Source organism: Strigops habroptila, chromosome Z (assembly GCF_004027225.2).
Source record: "Strigops habroptila isolate Jane chromosome Z, bStrHab1.2.pri, whole genome shotgun sequence".
Lineage (NCBI taxonomy): Eukaryota > Metazoa > Chordata > Aves > Psittaciformes > Psittacidae > Strigops > Strigops habroptila.
Window position 1 is genome coordinate 83,845,336 of NC_044302.2, and position 22,521 is coordinate 83,867,856.

The 22,521-nt window shown below is 37.0% G+C and overlaps 1 protein-coding gene across 2 annotated transcripts in view; it reads right to left on the reverse strand.

Moving 5' to 3' along the window:
- NDUFS4 (NADH:ubiquinone oxidoreductase subunit S4) overlaps nt 1–22,521 on the reverse strand; it is a 49,114-nt gene that overhangs the window by 18,316 nt on the left and 8,277 nt on the right. For both annotated transcript variants that reach the window (XM_030511775.1, XM_030511776.1), the window contains exon 2: nt 8,652–8,730. In XM_030511775.1, the coding sequence (XP_030367635.1) occupies nt 8,652–8,730 (79 nt within the window). The remainder of the gene's footprint in view (nt 1–8,651; nt 8,731–22,521) is intronic.

A 22,521-nucleotide genomic window follows, 5' to 3' on the forward strand; every position in this document is an offset into this window, starting at 1 on the left:
GTATGTAGAACTTGGTTAGATATGGTAAGATTTGTGTCTTAAATCTGTAATAGATACATTACAAAAATGCTGAAAGACACATTTGACTGAACAGAAAAGCAAGCACTCTACAATGATTTTTTTTATTCACTTTCCAGACAGGACAAGAAGAATTCATTTCATCTACAGATATATTTCATAAGGGGGGATACTAACTTAGGTGTTACAGGAAAGGTTCAGATAATGTACTGTTTTATGAGAACATGAAAATACTCACTATCTAGTCTTTAAAAAGCACAACTACCGAATAAACAGCTCCAAAAATAAAGTTCTTGCTCCTGTTGACTGATATACTGTATTTTTAATTTTTTTCTAGCTGATTAGAAACATTGCTTGCACATTTAGACTTACAAAACCAAACAAGTATTTGCATGTTGAATAACCCTTTGGAAGCCAGACAAACTAAACACAGCACAATGATACTGCTTTAATTTGTTCTGAGCAGCCATCGTAGCAAGCTCTTCAAAACAGTATTCTCTGACAGAAAACTAAATACTATGTAATGGGAAAAAAAAAAAAATCGTCTGCATACCCTTCAAAGAAACATATTCTTTGACTCAGTGCTCCAGACTAAAGCCTTGAAATTTTTGCACAAGAATGCTGCATGAAGGAAGCCCAGACAAAAGAGACACTCGAGATGTTGGAAGGTTGTGTAACCCCAATCTCAGACACTCCTTCCAATACTCAGCAAGATAGAACTACCACGCACCAAAAGAAAAGGCTCTCAGACAAAGAAATACAAATCCTTTACCCATTTCTAAAACCAAAATAAACTTACATGGGGATGAGAGTGCAACTGCTCTCATTGATAAAACTGTGTATCATTTTATATGGGGTTCTGGTCTATTTGCAAAATGCGTAGTTTTCTAAACAAAACCAAAATTAACTCAAGCTGAAGTTTAGTAATATAGCAATATTTATTGCTCTTAAAAGACAGCTAAAGGTGATGGCAATTTCTTTTACTTGCACCATGAGAGCTGTAGGAAACTTCTTTATCATGGGGAGAAACTTGTTGCCTGCAGACATTCTTAAAGAAAGCTCTTTATCAGTATCCAGCCAACCGGGTTTTCTAAACCACTGCAAGCTTCATCAAACTACAATTGCTTACAAAAACAAGTTGCAGCAAGCAGTATAGGCTAAACTGAGGTAAAATATTCCAAGTGAAGAGGGATTTAATTGCTAAACAGCATAATATAGTGAATTTGCTGTACTGAAAATGTGTACATAGCTAGATAAGCTGGAAAAAACACAAACACACCTTCACCTGAGCTTGTACTGTATTGAAGACCATATGCAATTGTCAGAAGAAACTGTAAAGAAGAAACTGCCAAATTATTTCAATAAAAAACAAAATAATCACTGTTTAGAAATTAATATATGCTTTGGCAGACTACTGGTGTACATAAAGTGAAAGGGATTATTGCTATCCCCAAAATCATCAAAACCTTTCAATATCAAATTTCACATCAGCTACTTGACAAAATTATCCAAGACAGTCTTCCATCCCTAGAGCAGTATTTCTTAGTCTTCACTGGGGGAGAGGTAGGGAGGAGGGAGAAAACAAAACAACAACAACAACAAAACCCCAGCCTTTTTAATAATTGTTTAGCAGCAAAAATGCATATTCACAAATAAACTATCAGTGACCACAAAAAATAAAGGCCTTTAAGTATTTAACTCTATGCAAGTATACTCTTAGACATTTTTATTAAAGTAGATATACATGTATTGTTACTTGTAAAAAGTTTTCTCTTTTGAATATTTCTCCTTTAATGACAGAATGCCTTTAATTTTGAAATAATTCTAGAATGGGGTTTTAAACTTTAAACACCGTCTATAGTAGAAACTATCACTCAACTGTCAAACATTACAAACGCAGGTGACCAAATGCAAACCAAACACTAAGTATTGCATATGAAGTGAAAGGAGAGGACAAGACACTGTATTAGATATTTTATAAACCACCAGCAAACTACTTTCATTTTATCTTGAACTCCAAGTACAACACAGTTCAAACAAACTGCTCATCTCCTTACTTGGCACAACTGTGATGGAGGAAAGTGCTTCTCCAAAACACAGACTTCATATACAAGGCCATTCTGGCCAAAGCTGAAAACTGTTTCTTAAAACATATCTGCAAAGTAAAGGGTTGAAAAAATACTTAACCTTATTTTACATTAATATGTTTATTAACCGTTATTCAGTTTTCATCATTCTGAAGGAAAATACAAGCTGCTGATCTAATTGGGGGAAGGAGGGGGGGGGAGAGAAGAAATACAACCTTATATATAACCCCCAATATTTGAGACTGTAGGGTAGAATGGGTAACTGTCTGAAGCCCCACACAGACTTCCATCTTGGTACGCTGTACCCTTTGAATATGATGACTCCCTGCCACAGAGCCATACATACAAGGCACACAAAAATTTGTAAGTTACATTCCTCATCTGAAGAAGAATGCTGTCCTGAACTGAATCCTTTATCATAACCACTTGAATAAATACTGCAACTAGAGTGGATTAAACGAAGAAAAGATTATTCTAAATTTTTTTATCCCATTTAGTTACTTAAGGAACATCTTGAACTCACCCTCAAGGAATAACCCACAAGGGGTTAACAGCATTTTGACAAACCAGAACACAGAACATCCACTATATCCTTATTATCTAACACAGTGGTAATGCTTGGAGAATTCTTGGCTGTATAGTAGTTTCAAGAAAAGGAAATCTAGTAAGCCTGTCTTTAATAAATGCATTCTTTGCCAAGTGTTTCTCTTCACCAAATTACAAAAACAGCTCCTATACACAGTCTTTAAAATGCAATGTCACACTGTCTCACACGTAATTTTGTGACACATTACTGCTTTGGTTTTCAGAGTAAAAGTAAATTACATACTCTCAGTTCTTGGGAAAGGCCATTAGGAATGATGACACTTTAAAAAACATGTTAAAACTTCATTTGTGATGTCCTTTGTTTCAGAGCACTGTAGACTATCAGATAGAGATTTGAGGAAGTTTCATCATTCCAGGCTATTTTTCACTTGTTTGTGTATTTTATTTTGAGCTGCAGTATTATCACTGTTTATTATAGTAAAGTTTATGCTTCTCTAATCAAACAAAGATTATACAATTTCACTGATTTCTAAGCCTAGCCAAAGTTGAGATTTGGATAGTGAACAAATTATGACTCAATCCTGAAAACACCGTGTGATGTTTGCTAATAATGCAGTCTTCTAGAAAAAATGGACTGGAATGTTTCTGCAACCTTTTTGCTGGAGGTTCACATTCTGAGAATCCTAATACACACTGATATTCCTGAATTATCTAGTAATAAATACAACAGACATTAACTACTACTTCTGAAGAGCCAAGAGGAAGCTGCTAAGATTCCAATACCAATTTCGCAGTAGTTGTAAGAATCACAGAATCATTTCGGTTGGAAAAGACCTTTAACATCAAGTCTACCTTTAACATCATTGAGTCTACCTAGCACTTCCAAGTCCACCACTAAATCATGTTCCTAAGCGTTATGTCTACACATCTTTTAAATACTTCCGGAGATGGCGACTTCCCTGGGCAGCCTGGTCCAATTCTTGACAACCTTTCCGGTGAAAATTTTTTCCTAATATGCAACCCATTTCCTTTCACCCTATCACTTGTTACTTGGGTGAAGAGTCCGACACCCATCTTGCTACAACCTCCTTCCAGATAGAGAGCAAAAAGTTCCCCCCTCAGCCTCCTTTTTGCCAGACTGAACAACCCCAGGTCCCTCAGCCGTTCCTCATCACAGTTGTGCTCGAGACCCCTCACCAGCTCCATTGCCCTTCTCTGGCCCTGCTCCAGCACCTCAATGTCTCTCCTGTAGTGAGGGGCCCAGAACTGAACACAGGATTCGAGGTGCGGCCTCACCAGTGCCCAGTACAGGGGGATGATCACTGCCCTGGCCCTGCTGCCACACTATTGCTGATACAGGCGAGGATGCTGTTGGCCTTCTTGGTTGCCTGCTCATGTTCAGCTCCATCAATCAGCACCCCCCGGTCCTTTTCTGCTGAGCAACTTTCCAGCCACTCTGCCCCAAGCCTGTAGCGCTGCATGGGGTTGTTATGGCCCAAGTACAGGACCCAGCACTTTGTCTTGTTGAACCTCATGCAACTGGCCACAGCCCATCGATCCAGCCTGTCCAGATCCCTCTGCAGAGCCTTCCTACCCTCCAGCACATCAGTGCTACCACCCAACTTTGCATCATCTGCAAACTTACAGAGGGTTCACTTGATTCCCTCATCCAAGTCATTGATAAAGACACTAAACAGAAGTGGCCCAATAATGAGCCCTGGGGAAGACCACTTGTGACCAGCTGCCAACTGGATTTAACTCCATTCACCAGAACTCTTTGGGCCTGCCCATTCACCCAGGTTTTTACCCAGCAAATAGTGACACCCATGGAGGCCAACTGGCTGCCGCCAGTTTCTCCAGGAGAATGCTGTAAGAAATGGTATCAAAGGCTTTACTACAGTTAAGGTAAACAACATCCACAGCCTTTCTCACAACCACTCAGTCCACTTATTCTGCTTTGGCCTAGTCTGCTGCAGTATACAGTATTTATTCCTCCTCTTGAACATTATCTGAAAAGTATGAGCTGCTCATCCTCAAAAAGGGGTTCAGATCTCGTGCGCTCAGTCTGGTCTATGCCAGTTACCTTTATTGAGTTATACAGAGCTTGTCTACAATCAGAAGGAAACTGGCCCTCTGCTGAGGTTCAGTATAGGGACTTCTGAACCATTACTGAAAAAAAAAGAGGGTTAATTAACAGTATAGACAAAACAGTTTCAGGACAGGCGCTGAAATGTCAATAGCATCTTTGTAGTTAGTCTGTCATGCCTGTAATAAGAGTCCATCCACACATGTTCTCATAATGCTGCAAAAACTACTTTAATACTATTTCAATTGCACTTGATAGCGCTGCTCTTAAATGCATAATTCTGTGTAGCAACTTACCCTATTTTATCTTGGCCTGACACAGAATAAAAACATCTGTGAGATGGCTGCAACTAATAGCTGATCCTTAACCACAGTTCCACAATGTTTCTAGCATCTCCCCAGTGACCAAACCCTACGACGACTCTTGCAATAATTTTTGCTTTGAGCTACAGCATATACATTATCAGTGGAATATTCTGCTTTAGAGATACAAAGGCTATTTTCTGGCAGTTATTTTAATTTTGAAACACGCTACCATTTAATCACTACAAAAGCCCTTTTACTGGCAAATTCTTGGAGGTACCTTCCAACTGCAGACAGCAACTTTCACAAAAGCACCTAGCCAGTAGGAACTCCAGGCTAGACACCCACAATGTAGTGTCACCAGCACTGTCCGGGAAGCCTGCTTAAAGCAGACATGCTGAACTGGACAACTTTTAGCTACAACAAACAGTATTGATGCAGCCTACTTAAAAAAAACGAAACAAATCGCAGTCGTTTAAGACAGTTCAAAGCCCATTTTAGGCAAAGACACTAAAGCTTTATATAATGATGATGGAAGATATGTTATTCAACACACACAAACAGTTAAATAATTTGGAACATTACCTGAGGGAGATTTGCTGCCGACAACCTTTGTCCTCTATAGCCCAAATTTCCTAATGCAACCAGAGTCTTGAGAGACTACTTTTCACACAGCTATTTGTCCAGACTCTTGGAATATGACCTAATTGGTGGCCAGAGATTCAAAATGTGATGCAAGAACTAAATTTCTGTTCAGCTTTGTTCATTTTGTATGTTATTTTCTTCTTAACTGTTTCTTAAAAGTTGTTTTATTCATTATTCACTGAAAACAGCTAGTAACTGAGGCAAAGATAATTTACTGGATGTGCTCTATAGAAGCTGAGCATTTAACTCCTTTTACATTTAAGAGTCCCACTTTTTTCTAATATGAAAAATGAATGTAGTCTAAACTACCGTATTTTCTACTATTTCTTTAGAACTCATTTTTCTGTGGTATTCAACACATGCTGGCCTGCAGTAAGAAGGTGACCCGACTACTGCTTAATAATTCACTGGCAGGATGCTTTTCCCTCTTCTATTTCATCTGTGTTTTCCAAGACCAGGAACAATTCAGTACTTACAGAATCAAATGGGATTCCAAATAATTCCAAGGAATCCCTGTTGATCAACTTCTAGCATATGCAAGTACACACAGGAATACAAGGTCAACAAAAGCACTGGAAATGGACAGATTAATTTGACTACAGTATACAGTTAAAAGTTTTCAAGAACCACAGTGGTACTCTACTAGCCTTGTAGACTACATCAACTCACAAGAATTCAAATTCAAAGTAAGTTAAATGAGGAGTAAGGCAAACAAAAATAACCACATCCCATTTTCCGCCCGTTCTTGATTCTTTCTCACAGGCACGTAAAAACTATCAAGCTTTTCAACTAAAAAAACAAAAAACAAAAACAAGACAAAAAAAAAAGTATGATAAAACCAACAAATACATCAAAATACGATTTAAAGATTTCTAACAATAATATGTATATATTTGGCGGTAACATGAGAGGAGGGGTCTTTTTTAATGAAAAGCATCAACTTCTGGAATACAGTTTGAATAAAATTTGCATGGAAATAATAATTTCATTATGCTTAGCAAAATTATTTAAAACCCAGAAGATTCGTGTAATGTGTTAAGTTAGTTTTAATGGGTTGTACATAATCCTACTTAAAATTAGGAAATATACTGCAATAATCTACAATAAATTAATACAGTACCCTACTTTTCCATGAGGTTTAACAGGTGTCTAGAGAACTTCTTCTGACCCTGAAAGAGTTGACAACCACATCAGATCCCTTTGTGAAGGTTTTCCTTGGTAATGCAATAGAAATTTTTGTCCATTAGAACATTTTGTCCAACAGAACATCAATTACTGGATATTTTACGGCATTATGGAAACTTCTCCTAAAACTTAAATAAATCTACAAAAGAAAATTTAAAAAAAATATTCTATTTTTTCATAATTTTGTTTCAGGCCCTACAACAATCTTGAAAAAAAAGAAAAAAAAATGTGCATCTAGAATGTACACCTACAACGCAATATCACAGGAAAATACTTTTCAGTCTGACATTTAACCTAATGCTTTACAAGGACTGAGGACAAAATAATCATCTAGATACATTATCTAGTGTATCAAAATTAAACAAAATTATTCAATGGCTGCTACTATGAGATGTCAAAAAAACAAAAACCCAGCCACTATGATATGAGCATCTTCAACACGATGAGAACATATAATGACACTAGAAATAACCCCTTCACTTACAATTACCTTACACTAACATTAAGAGAATAGAATAAATAGCTGTACTTCAAATTAATACCATTTTCATTCAACTGGAAGTATAAACACTCATAGACACACAGGCTAATGCATAACCCTAACTTAGGATAATGTCTATTTAAATACAAAATGGAAGATAGAAGAGTACTTATTCTGTGGGTATGTCTCTGCACTGCAGTCTCTTTCAGAGCTACGTATCCATCACCTGAGGTCACAATAGGCCAATGTGATACTGTAAATTCAGGCATTATAAAAACTCTATTTAGATTTTTTTTTTTTAATGTTAAAGAACAGTGCTACAATAATCAAACACAATTCATAACTTATTTAGGAAAATGAAAGTCTATTAACCTGGTGAATCTTATTCACATAGCGATTCATGAACTCCAGTACATGAAATAAAATTTCAGGAATCCCAAGTTATGCAACTAGATTAGCAAGATAATAATGTTTGCCAGAATACAGTATTAATTTTTTCCCTAATACAAACTCCAAGTATGTCTTAAGTAGTTACTATAGCTTCAGGGATACAAGAAAGTATACACAATACAAAGTGTCTGGTACGTATGATGGGAATTTTTTTTCATGAAGATTCAAAAGCGATATGAAAACCAATGAAAAGCATGTTTCTGCTGTGACGCATCCCCCCCAGAAGTCTACAAAAATTATACTATTGAATAATGTAAACATAAGTGTCAGGTTGCATTTAGAGTAACAGACCACACATTATGGAAGAACTTACAAGAAAAGATTGCCAAATTTCTGATCTGCTACTGATTAGCAGAAGAATGTCATGCATTTGTTCCTAGCTGTAATCTAACCTTCATGCATATTCAAAAGCTAGAGTATATGTGCACAGTAACAGTAATCTTGCATGATGCTTCTTTACACAGTTTCTTTAGTAATATGGGTCCTAATGAAGATAATTTCAGGAAGCTGGCAAACTGTGTAATTTCACTGCAATGAAAATACACCCAGATTTCAAAAAGAATAAGCCTGTTATAAATTACAGTTTATACTGGTCCTTGGCCATAATATAATAATAATAATAAACAAGGTACTCATCATTTTATATGGCTTAACACTTTGAATGCCACATTTCCTTCACATACTTATGTTTTACTAATGTTCCCCTTTCAAAAACGTATGAAGGATTGTTGCTTTGTAGTTCACATTTATACAGCTTTCCTAGAAGAACGCAGAATACCAGACTGACTGCCTGTTGTGCAGAAATAACCCTGAAGGCTGTATCATAGCAATATGCGGTAGAAAACCCTTACCAATTTTTCATCAACTGTGATGAGTTGCGTGTCTCGAGTTTGGTCCTGTGCCAGCCGCCATGTGGAAGTGCTCAGTGACCTGCGGTGCGAGACTTGAAGTTAAAAAATGATTCATGCAATGAGAAAATAGAGGCAGACAAATCTTACATAAACAAGTTACTTTAACAATATCTGTCTTGTAAAAAAAATTGAAGAGGGAGAGATGAAGGCACAAAAATCCTTTTTCTCCCCAATTAGTTCTGTCTGCTGAGTTTTTGGCAGGCTCCCACTTAGCAGTTCACAACAGGCTGCACTTTATGTCAGCCTACAGGCTCTCTGTCACAGAGAGACTGCCAGTGGCAAGGACTGTACTGCTCTATATGAATGTACAGTAGCTGGTTTGTCACGAACAGACAGAAAAATACAAGGCTGCTGCAAGCATTCTGGAACTCTGATCCTTAAAATGATGGCATCAGAGGAAAAAAATCATAAAACCATTTGCAATAGTAAAGCACCAGTACTACAATTTAACAATGGAATATTAACAAATTTAAAACAAATAAACCAACCCAACAAAAAACAACTAAACAAACCCTAAGCAGATAATTAAAACTAAATTTTCTTATTTCGAGTGGGCAAAGCTCACAACTGTTTTGCCTCATTTCTAAATTGGTATGGGTCAGCTTATTTACGCTGCAGAAATATGATTAATCTTCTTGCATAAGTACTAAACCTGTAAGATTCAGATGGAAATATAGAACCTAATTCCACATCACTGAATTGAGAAGTAAAATTTGCCCTTAATTTGCATTATGTCACTAATGTCAGGATTGGGCCCTTTTAGTACAAATTATCTTTTGGCAAAATAATGCAACAGCAACTGAAACAAGCCAAAAAGCCCAATTCTCTGAGCTAATAATGTGCTTCACATTTAATTAAGGTCATTTTAAACAAACAAGGCACAAAAATGCACGAATATAGGCAACTGAACAGGAAGAGGGACTAAGCCACTTTTGTTTCAACTGTTCTTCAGGAGATTACTGAAGTTGGGAAGCCCGACATGCTTGCAAATACAAATGAACTTCAAGAATTTTGCCTATGGGATACTTAGACCCATATTTCTAGTAACTTAATGCTACTGGTAACAATTACCTAATTTTTGAGGAAACCATCCATAGGTGCCTCTAAAAACACCACATCTTTTAAAGCAAAATTCCAAGACTTTCTGAAAATCTGTAGTACTATGCAAACTAACCCTTCCCCACTTAAACTATAACTGTTAAAAAATCAAGAGTGTGAAAGGTGTTTCAGGACCAGATAACCTGCACACAATCATTCAAAACATGTAAATTAAAAGAGCGTACTTTCTACTGCATTCTACACGCATGGAAACATAGAAGACCTGACTGGAGAAAGTCTCCACAACAAATGCATCTACTATGTCTTCTAACCTCCAATCCCTCCCTAATTTTTGTTGATTCTGATGAGAATGCATTTGAAGATATGAACTTGATCATTTAATTAATCTAGCCGCATTGGATTTAACATATTAACTAAACAAGCATTCAATTTTCAGACAATATTAGCATGCTAAAGTTTTTAGGAGGCAAAACCTATACTATAAAGGAATTTGAAATTAGCTACAAGAATCTTACAAAACTACACAACTGGAACAAAGTTCAGTTCAGTGATATTTCAAATGCAGATTCCCACAAATCTGTGTTTCTAATACAAATTACACTCTACTAAATTACCTTCCATCTGCCAATAACAACTTCAAAAAACCTCCACATCATGAAAAACAAACTCAAAGCACGAAGTTTATAGAATCATCCGACTTTTTGACATGGACAGACACATCTATTCCTATTTAAAATGACAAAATCTGTCTGGAAGGCTGCTCTGAAAAAGAAGATGAAGTTTTTAAGTTCAAGGGAGCACAGGAATTTTATAAACATCCAAATGATAACTACTCACTCTGTTAGCTCAAAATCATTGTCCCGGACAGCTTCTGGCTCAACACAGTTGTCATTTTTTTTTTAACTTGTACATGTAAAACAATACATCATAAAAACAGACTAGACAGATATTGCAGTATGCTACAAGAAATGGCTCCTATATGTTCCTCATTCAAAAACACACCAAGAGAGAAGTTATGCTAAAAGCCTTCAGAACAACAGCATTACACTTGAGTTCCTGTGGTAAGTAGTTGAAGCCACAAAATTTCCAAACTTAAACAAGGCAAAAACATTGTGATAGGAAAATTAGTTTCTCTCCCATTCCAGTAATTTTAATATCAACAGTTGTATTCTGCAGGTATTTTCGAACTTCATGTGATACAGTGTTCACTACACTACTTAATATATGGCCAAAGAAAGACATTGGATTATGCAATCAAATTGGTCCTTTCTGGGTAGAAAATAATCTAAAGTATGAATGAAGAATTCCTCTGAATCTTGTTCTGTCTGATGAATATGTAAAGATTTGAGCATGCCAGAATTTAAGTAATAATGCTGATCAGAATCCTACTTTTTCATGTAATATACATACAACTTGGAACAAAATTTAGCACAATTCAGTTTTAATTTGGTTGTTTGGGTGGGGGATTTTGCATTCATCAGCTTCAAAAAGTATAAAAGCCATTCCTTTCCAAAATGAATTCTACTCATAGGGTAACCTATATTTGCAGGGGGAAAAGGAAAAAAAACAAAAACCAACAATTCCATTCCATTATAGTTAATAGGGAAGAGCAGGGTAAAATTCTACCAGATTAAGGGTGGGCAGAATCTCTCTCTGTGATGCCTCTACAATGCATACAAAGGGAGATGATTTTTTTTTTTCCCCCCCTTTTTCACAAGATGTCTCTGTCAACTGGGATAAATTGCAAGGTATCACACCTCACAGCTTTCATGATGTTTTAGCTCTTCTACTACAAAAGCAAGCAGGTGGTTTAATAAACCTAACTTTTGCCTCTATTAATCATTTTTCAAAGCCATTTCTCTTGACTACCTCACTCTGGAAAAAAACCCAACTGTTACTGGAATTTGCAATGTGTTCATTTCCTAAATGCTCAGCCTTCTGTCCATCCCTGGTTGCAATGAATTGGCAAGAACATACTATCCTTAAGAATTTCTGATTTGAAAAGTGGTTGAAAACTGGACTAGACTAGGAATGTGAACCCTAAGTCCACGGAGGCCTTTCTGCATAAAAATACATAAACCACAAGTTTTGCTTTAAAGATGACAGGCTCTTGATATTTATATTTGTTGCATCTCTCACAGCTAAGTAACCTGGAGCCTAGAAACACCAGCAGCTCTGAAATATCATGTGATCTGAAATACTACTATTTAGAAGTTAACAGAAAGTGTTACTTGATTCCCAGAGTGCTTGTTTAATTTTCAACAGGTTTCATTGCACGTTTGTCCCTAATGTCAGGCACTTAACTGAGGAGATAACCAGGAAACACCTCTTTCACGGTCCCACAAGGACAACTATCATTTCATCACTGTTTCCCCTTAAAAATTGTATAAACTTTACAACATTTATTTTACCTTCAAATTAAATGAATATGCAATCTAAATCACTGAAGTGACCATTCAATTTAAGCCTTTTATTCTGTCCTCAACAGTAAAGTAATTCTCACAAAATTCCTAATACTTACTTGCCTCTGTCCATATCCACCTCCATCTTTACCTAGCTTTTGTAACAGAAAAACATGCAGAAGTATAAAACATACATCCTCTGGCTCCATCTCAAAAGATTCTTTTCCTTTCTTCAACTACTGACCTCCAGAAAGGTAATCTGTCTTCTTGCTTTCTCTTTGTAACCAATAGGGTCCACATCCTGTTTTGCCTCTTTTTGACTGCTTTTGCATTTGTTTTTTTTCCTGTCAAAACATCTTGGGAGGAGGCCTTAAGAGCAGGAATTTCAAATTCTTACCCTGTTCCAGGACTAATCAAACTGATTTAAAATTACTGTACACAGAATACTTTAATAATAACTAGACCAGCAATATAATTCTAAAGCTCAGAAACTATACAGAAATTTTTAAACGTAATAGCTAGCAACAACAAACCCCACTACCTTCTAGGCTCATTATTGTCCCATTCAAAACAGATCAGACAAACTTCCTTCACAGTTACTATCTAACAAACAAAGTGTGACGAGACTCCAAGCTGGCCACAGCTCTGCTGTGGATCTGCTCAAGCATTTTTCTTTTAGTGAGCTCCCTCATGGTGAGGAAACAAGCTTTTAAGTGTAAAAGCCTTTTAAAACAAAAATCCTTCAAAATTATGTAGACAAAAGTAAAATTAAGGTTTAAAAAGTCACCCTTTATGTCCTTTATGATCTTGCAGATACTTTTCCACATTAACGTAAGGCTAATCCAATCTGCAGCTTCTCGGATTATAACCAACCCTTCACAAGGTCTTCTAGTCCATAAAAAGTTTTTCTTTCACTGAGGCATGGCTATATGGCTGGTGAAGATGTCACACTTAGCCTACAGGGGCTCACACAGCAAAATTCTGCTCTTGCTGAAGTTTGTCTTTCTGGACTTCTTCCTTCATATGCATCTGGAGTAACACTCCTCCGTCCCAAGCATACTCCCTCTCTCAAACCCCTTAGTCATTCTCTTAATGGAGGATTCCTTCTTTGCTCTCTGCTAGTCTGTCATGCAAATACAGGGGTGTCTTTGTGATTCCACAAACATGGATAACTTGGCATGAATGTACAGCAGCTCCTCTGGCTACAGAGACCACCGCTCAAACTATCATTTGGTTTGCAATTACGGAGGTGGTATTTTCTCCCCACTTGATGCCATTGTGTTGGGCATTTAAATCCTTTAAACTTGATCTCTATGATCCTGTATCATAATTTTCTCCTATTACCATTTAATAATTTCTATCATTTATTATGATTTCATTATACTAATTTCTGTGGTTCACGTAAAATGTAACTTTGTACAACACAATTTTGTCTTTACCATCAATATGACTGATTATAGTCCATCTTCAGGATGAACTCTGCTTTAGTATCTGCTTTATACCCTTTAATGATCTTTTTTGGTTTCAGTGTTCAGAATCTTAAAAAGGTGAAGGTTCCTTTTCTTCCACAGTACACAGTTCTTTAGAGAGGCATTATAGACCTGAACATAGCATCTACACCAGGTTCTGGCTACAATCTGTTATTTTAAGACTCTCACAGTAAGTCTAAATGTCTTTTATACTGTGTAGAGAGGCAGAAGCAGAAATTTGGCAAAGACTACATTACATGGTCTTATGGTCTTATTAAATACTTGTAAAAAAACTCTTATATTAACTCAGTAATACAGAACGAATTACTGATGACTACTAGTGAAAATGTGAATTTGTAGAGTTGAAAAATTTCTACAGGTATCACGTATCCTGGAAAAACAAATGCTGTGATCATCTAATCACGTTTCTTTCAAGGGAAGCGTGCACTCCCCCTCCAACATCATCTGCTATTCCAGGAAAGTCACAAATGGGTTCCACATCTCTGCTACACAAATTGAGGGAGCAGCCATTCTCCAGTCTTCACTATGATATTGACACTCCTGACCATGTTATCGCACTGTGGGATAAGGACATTGCAAAGCTCCTTGGTGCAGGGGACATACTTACATCTTCTCTTCCCTTCTTACATTAGCAGCCCTAGCTCTGCTGACACCATTAACCAGTCCTATTAGGGAAACCAACTGTGAAAAAATGGACAACAAAGTCTTCTCTGGTATCACGATGAAGAATATTAAGGTATTATCTTCGTATTTTTGGATATCAGTATTCAATCTCTAAAATTCAACATATTTGAACTTCTTGAATATCTGCTAAATAACCTGTGGTTAACCGCCATATACTTTTGCTTTTTAACTGCATGAACAGAAAAATAAATGGAAGTCTTACAAAAGAGAATGCCTGCCATAAAGCCTTTGGAAATGTCATGAAGAATCCCCACGAGCCCAGTGGAAGATGAGAAGCAGCCATATTTACAAGGCATGAATTTGCTTTTCACGAAGAGCAATGCTGTAATTGGCATCTTACACAACACCCAGATGCGAAAACTTGTATTTACGTGATCTAATTCAGTAGCTGAAATTTAATTCATTGCACACAAAAAAAGGCTCCTTAACCTCTTTATGTAACGTATCTGACTGTTTGATCTATTAGCACCCCCTTTTGGTCAACTGTTGGAGATATGTTAAAGAAAACCAGTTATCACAGCCCAGGTAATCAGGTAACAATATAGAGATGAACCCAAGTCTTAAAGAAAACCTCATGTACCTCACGAAAAATGAAGGCAGTCATTAAGAAGTAAGTCTCAATGGTGTTTTAAGTATTCTGATACTGAATGACCAGGGCACCAGTAGATATGAATATACATATATATACACATACATATATATATATATGCAGAAGCCATGATGAACCATTCAATACATTGAACAGATAATCATTCTTAGAAAACCAACCTTTTTTAATATTATGGCACTTATCAGATATAAGGTTCACAGCATACAGCCACCATAAAGACATTAAATTTTAAACTAAAAGAACATGGAAACACTGCCAGCTCAGAACTTCCACAGCATTCAACCTAGTCTCACACTGCAATTAAGCAGACAAGAAACAAATCAGTATAATGTTCTCTCATTTAAAATACAGACATTAATGACTGCCTGTTACACGATGTCAAATACAGTACAGATCACAGTATTCAGCTCCAATATAATGCATTTTTATAAAGACAGCTTGTAAAGTTGAACTTGTTAAGAGATCAACTTAGATAGAGTGGTATAATACTTCACTGATATTAGATTCACTATTGCAATTAAAGTGATAAAGACTTAACAGAGTCAATGGTGTTTTATTTTTACCAGGATACATTTACTACTATAATGCCAAACATTGCCTGTGGAGACCATGTAGTTCTATTCTGTGGTATGAACTGCATGAGTAACTTTTGGGTTTGGAGGAAAAGCAACTTCCCCATTCTCAGACAATAATGGCACATCATGATTTTTCTTATCCCTACAAAATGATGTTAAATTGTGAACACAGTAAATTGTGTTTCTGAATGGATGAAAGGAATACCAATTTATTTAATCTAAACCATTGAAATTTCTTAATTAAGCAGCAAAACCCAAATGAAATAGAAATACATAAACACTGTTTCTACTTGCTGAAAAGTTTACATGCAAAAAAATTCTTTTTTTCCAGGTGTGTGTTTGGAAAACAGGGTAGGAACTGATAGTGCTTTTCTGTTAGGCAAATCTGCATTATGAAAAGAAGCAATGGTCATACAAATGTACTGAATAACCATGAAAATAATTTTAAGCATTTGACTTGTGGCTTGCAACTTAGAGCACATCTTCAAAGCTAGATGTTGAATTTACCTGCCTTTAGAAATATTAAACGAGTTAAATTTTCAAGTAGTAAATACCTTATTAAGTAGAAAACAGTTATTTTAGATTTCACTTTAATTATCCCACAGATAAGAAAACGCTACTGACATATCTACACCCAGCGAAGGAATCAGCTTAGCCACAGCAGTATGTAAACACAGTCATAGTCCTTCTAGAACTACGGTAGGACCGCAGCACTACACCCACTCCCATCACTCCAGCCAAGTCCCCAGTCAGCTCTGTTAAGACACACTTTGTCTCGCCTGCCATCAGTTTCCCTCATTTGAACAGCTTTCTCAGGGCCAACAAGGAATAAGGAAGATCAGCTCTGACCTACTGCCAAGCCCACACTGTCCCTGTCTCAAGTAGGGCCCGTCTGAGCTGCTCTCTAGACAGCTAGAGCTACCACCAGGCCCACAACAGAGACCAGCACAATCCTTCAGAAAGCTCTGCAACGGCCAGACAGTAAGAACAGGCAGGTTCAACCCACTCCTCCAGAGCTACACAGGTGACTCCACCATGCTTTTGAGCACTATGCCTTGTAGGACCATTAATTAGGTGGGTATGTGCATGGCACAAGCATATACACAACGAAAAGAGCTTGAGCTGAGGAACAGTTCAGGCAAAAATCCACAGAGCTAGCTTGGGTTCAAGTCAGCACAACGCAAGCGAGGGCTGCACATCCCGAAACAGTTCTCTAAATGTCCCAGGCTGATACCAGGCTGTTTCTCCATGTGCTTGGACATAAACTCAGTCATTATTTGCAACTAAACTTCTGAAAAAAAGTCTTTCTTCAGTGCTTCTAGACCCCCATATGCATGTGAGTCAAAGTATACCAGTCGTCTCTCCCAGATTACAGCAAACACAGTAGAAACTCTTCTGAGAGAGGGGCTTAACATGTTAGGAATAAAATGACCCAAAATTATTTAAGTATTTTTGTAGCAGAAATCATACAACTCACTGTGAAAGGAGATCTGGTATACTACTTTTACAGCAATAGAATACATAATTTATAACATGTCCAACTGCTGACGGGTGACAGGAGCTCTGAACTGCTGCCTGTACAGATGCTGATCAGCAATTTCATTACATGCTTCTCTCCAAACCAGAAGACCTAGTATTAAGAAATTAACCTCAGATCACAATCTGAGAACAGCAGGTTCTCTGAGAACCAGTGGAAAAGTCTTGTAGACAAGTCAGACAAAAGGCAAATAATACCAGAAATGCTGCACAGCCCCTATCAGCTATCAACTGAATTTTACATTATCTAGTTAGAAAGCCTAATAAAGTTAAAAAGGAAGAGGGAAAAGTAATGTAGGCAGTAAAGACAAAATACACAGGTGACATATTTGCTCTGTTTGTGCTTTCTAAATGTCAAACTTCTCCCCACACATACACATTCAGGCATTCATACAACTAGACAATAACTATGCTCTCTTTATAGTAAGAACAACGAAAGTCAAAAGGGTTTAATTCCAAAACTGTGAGGAATGAAACTAATGTTCTACAACCCACCTCTGTCTTAGGGAAGTTTATGCATTTTGAACAAGAGCCTTTGAAAAATGTAAAATTTAACAAAAAGATTAGTAAAGATTCCTCTGTGTTTGCAAACTGGTTTATGGCATAGTACAGTCCTGTATTTCATCCCTACCCTTTCCTCTTGATTTAGTCTATTTGACTGTACTTACAGGCTTAAGTAATACTCACTCTAATCACCTAAGGCAATAGGAAGGTCTGTAAAACATGGCATATAAAGAAAGACAACTTCTTTCTTATTTAATGCAAACACTGAACTGTAAACTACTAAACTAGAGTGCAAAAGAAGAACCTTTTGAAGTGTTATCGGAAAACTACATCTTGGTTTATAATGGTTCACAGAATTCAAGGAAGCTGTTCGGCTAGTAAGCTTCACTTGTGGGGCAGCTATGAAAAAACGTATGTAAGAACCATCTATTAATTTCTGTTTGTAGTATTTCATAAAAGCCATTTAGGAGACAGCCAAATGCCTCACAAATGGCATAGGAAGCAGGTCACTTTTCAGAACTGTATGCTCTCAGCAGTTTTTGCAGATGAGAATGGGATAATCTAGCTAATATTATTGTGTATGATTTTATTTCATCCTTTGTCAACTTTGCCTTATCTCAGCCTCCTCACTCTTCAATTTCCTTACTGACAACAAGCTTTTGTCCTCAACTCCTCTTTGAACTGTTGCTCTTCCAGTTATCAGGTACCTTAGCTACTCTCCATTACATCACACACCTTAATCACACCACAGCCCATTTCTCAAGTCTTCTGCATGTGCACATCACTTCTTTCCTGACATATTTTCAACTTACTTTTAATACACCTGTGAGTTGAACAACTCCCATGATATTTCAATAAATCTCTGCCTACTGAGTTACAGCAGAGAAGATACACCAATGGTGCCATCTTACATGCAACAATGTAATTTGAGTTTTCAAGTCAGACTATGTTCCAATATCAACAGTCTGAAGACAAACTCTACCCTGTCAAACCATGCAGTAGGACCTAAGGGTACCAACAGGTCTTAATGGCTGTGACCAGCCTCATCCAGGGCATTCATGAACACCCCCCGCCTGCAACCTTGGATCTCCAGTCAAGCTCAGCTCTGGGCCTTCAACCCTTGCCTCAGCAACATCATTAAATGTACCTGCCTCCAGCCCTGGCCCTGGCTCCCATCTCTGAGCCTGGCTAGACCCCCCCCCAAGCTGCAACATGACTCCAGTCCTGTTCAGACCCTGTTGCCTGGACGGACTTTAGACACATGTTGCAGATTGGTCCCAAACCTGCCTTCAGTTTCTTTTGCTCCTGACTGGACTCCCCAGACAGACCCTGGAGGTTGCTCATGACTCTGCTGTGTCAGGGATTGTTGATGAGCCCTACTACTGGAACCCAGCTCTCCTCCCGTATAGATGCTGTGGCTTAATCAATGAGGCCACTGTCTCTGCTGGGATCACCCTCAGCTCCCAGCTTACCTCACCTTCAGGAGCAGCAGCCCTTGCTGCTCCCTGACACTTTGCAAGTCATTAATTCCTATAAATTTTTTTTTTCCCCCAGTGTATGCAGTATATTTACATTTGTTTTCAGCCTCAATACTTTGCAACCAAAGCACAGGACTTAATTTTATGTAGCCTCTCTATAACGACAAATTTTAAACCTTATCTCTTTTAAAAAGATACTAACTACACAGGTTTTTTGTTGTGGGTACCAGTGTGATTAATTAGCTTCTACAATACACATCTGTCTTTAGCTTAAAACAAATGGTTACTGCAATGTAAGCAACCTATGCAAGTGTCTCCAACACAAGTTGAAAAAAAATTATCACATCAAATTCAAGTGCAAGTAACGATTACATGGTACTAGTTTAGAGAAAAAGAAAAAATAAAAGTCCTTTCTTCTAGAGAGTACTCTATCTGCCTCTGCAGTCATTACAATTCTTCAAATCGATGAAAGATGAATTATCGTGTTACAAGAGTAATATAATGAAACTGCCAAGCTACTTAAATGAAGTCTACTTTAAAAAAAAGCTTGAGTGCTCTGTTGTTCCAGTCCTGTTGTTCTTAATTTTCTTCCATTTACCAGTATTTATTAATGTAAACACATCTTAGAAGCATTTTTTGAGAACTCACCTTTGAGAAGAAAAATAACATCAGCTACCCTATTTGTGTGTTTGCTTGTACTCCTACTTACACACAGACTCCTCCACTAGTACTTTTCTCTCCTTTTGCTAGTCTCTTTTTATAAGTGTATACTCTTACTCTGAGCAGCTATTAGCTCTCTGAAAGTAGAATGCTAGCCTTGCTATTGCCCATTCTTTTCTAAAGTGGAATAAACCCTTAAGGCAAAACTTGTGCTTCAAATTCATAGAATCGCAGAATGGTTTGGGTTGGAAAGGGCCTTAAGGTCATCTAGTTCCAACCCCCTGCCATGGGCAGGGATGCCTCACACTGGACCATGTTGCCCAAGGCTCTGTCCAACCTGGCCTTGAACATTGCCAGGGATGGAGCATCTACCACTTCTTTGGGCAACCTGAGCCAGTGCCTCACTACCCTCACAGTAAAGAACTTATTCCTTACATTTGACCTGAACTTCCCCTGTTTTAGTTTGAACCCATTACCCTTTGCCCTATCACTACAGTCCCTGATGAAGAGTCCCTCTCTGGCATCCAAAATAATAATTAATTAATAATTAATACAAGCCAATAAATGCAAACCTTATTCTTGAATTCCATTTCAGACAACATCCCAATTATTTGTCTCTTTCTCTAGTAGGCACAATCAACACTGACACATGACAAAACATCACTGCTGCAGAATTTCCCTTCAGATAACTTGCACAGTAAATACAACTACTGCTTGAAAACATGACAGAATAGTCAAAGCTACTGCATGAAGAGCTCTGCATTTTTTTCTCCATTTAAAATATAGGGGTTCTACTGAAAATGGTAAGCCACTTGTTTATTCTTGTGTCTTTAAATAGCCACAGAATACTTCTCTGGTTTTATAATAAAGATGGTACTTCTGAACATTACTGACATCAGATACAACATCCATTAAAATCTCTACTTAAAACTACTGATATATATAAAAAAGTTGAAAAATTAAACAGTTATCCTCTGCCACAAAATTCTGGTTTAGATTTTAATACACATGGTGTCACTAACATTTAGTAGAACATTACTTCATTAGACTGATAGCAAATGATGACATCTGAAGTATTTACATATCATACGTGCATGAAACAGGTCTCCAAATATTTTATATAAAATACATCAAATCTGATTTTTTTACAATAATGAATAGAAACTGTTTATGAAATCTTCCATGTTAACACTCCAAGAATAAGCAGTTGCAAAATTGTTTGCCCACACACATTCTCTAGCGGCCTACAGTCTGTCCAGTTGAATCAAAACTTACTTCTTCAACATCAGTCACAGGTCAAGGGAAGATTAAGCCAGCCAGAAATTACAGCAGCTAGAAAGTGGCTCGTTAACAAAATGGCACCTAAACATACTGTTATACTGCCGGGACGGAACAACTGTACTTTAAGCTCAGAAATATGCCCTTTGTTTCTTAGGAAATATAGAAATATGCATTATAAAGATGGAAATGTTAACTGTTCAGCTTGCCTGCTGCTCGTTTAACAATATCTTTTATCAAGAAACAGTAAAGACCAGTTCGGAGGTACCCTTTGTAACACATTCAAAATCCAATTCTTACACAAAAATTTAAAAAGCTTATAAAAATCCACTGTATTGTCATGAGAACGAAAACATGCACACGGATAGAACATATAACACAATAAGCTTTTAGGGATTACACAAATTTACTGAAACTATTAGTATAAAAAAGGTTTTTTTAAATCTAAGGAGGTTTTTTTTTGAACTATTTGTGAGTAGGTTCAAGCTTTGCTGCTAACTACATAAGCCTCTCAGCATTTCAATCTCTTACAACAGACAATTTCATCTACGACAGACAATTTGGCCACCAGCAGGCAAATTGATAGCTGCCTGGCAAAATGGGATTATCTTTAATTTCTAGTTTTTCTTAACATACTAAAATTTAATTTCAGGCCCTATGGCAACAACAACAACAAAAAAATAGACATGGCTTACTCGCGAAGAATCAAAAATGCCAAGTTTAAGAACAGGTATTTTCCTGCATCATGAAGAATCGCATACAACATAGTAACTAGCAACAAGACTGTATGTCAATCCCAGACAGAACTAGTCCCTTTTTATGTACAGAAATTTACCTTATTTACCTTCTGCCTAACACTGTTTTCAAGGATGCTAGAAGTTCACAAGTTCCTTAAAATAAATAAACAAATAAAAACTTGAAATAAACAGTCAGAAGGTTGGGGATGATAAGACATTATTACCATACTATGTAGGTAATTTGTCATAGAATAAATTATACCAAGACATCAGCACAAATAACATTCAAAATTGAGAATGCAGACAAAAGTTAAAAATATGAACCATATTAACTGTAATTAGTGTTTCCATCTTCATTATTCATCATCATGTGCTTAATAGGCATTTATTTTGTGACAAAAAAAGATATCAGATACTGATTCTGCTTGTGTCTAGTTGTGATTGAAAGACCAAAGCAAGACCAAAGGAGCATGCTATTGAGGTGGTATCAATTAAATTCTCAAGTTACTTTGGGTTTTGGAACTTAACTTCTGCTGAATCTCACTGGCGCATTTTGATAGTGCCTGTTTTTGTGAAGAACAGCTTTGAAAGTGACAGTTCCTATCAGTCAGAAATACAACCCAACCCAACTGTCTTCTGGGCTTTTCCAATCACATATAAATATTGCATCAAGTTGAGCTGTATAATGGAATAACAAGGTTAATTGAATCATAACGCTCAAACCTACATTAAGGCAACATCAAGGTCATTTCTGTAATCAAAAAAGTAGTCTTTTTCCAATATGAGTTAAACCTGCT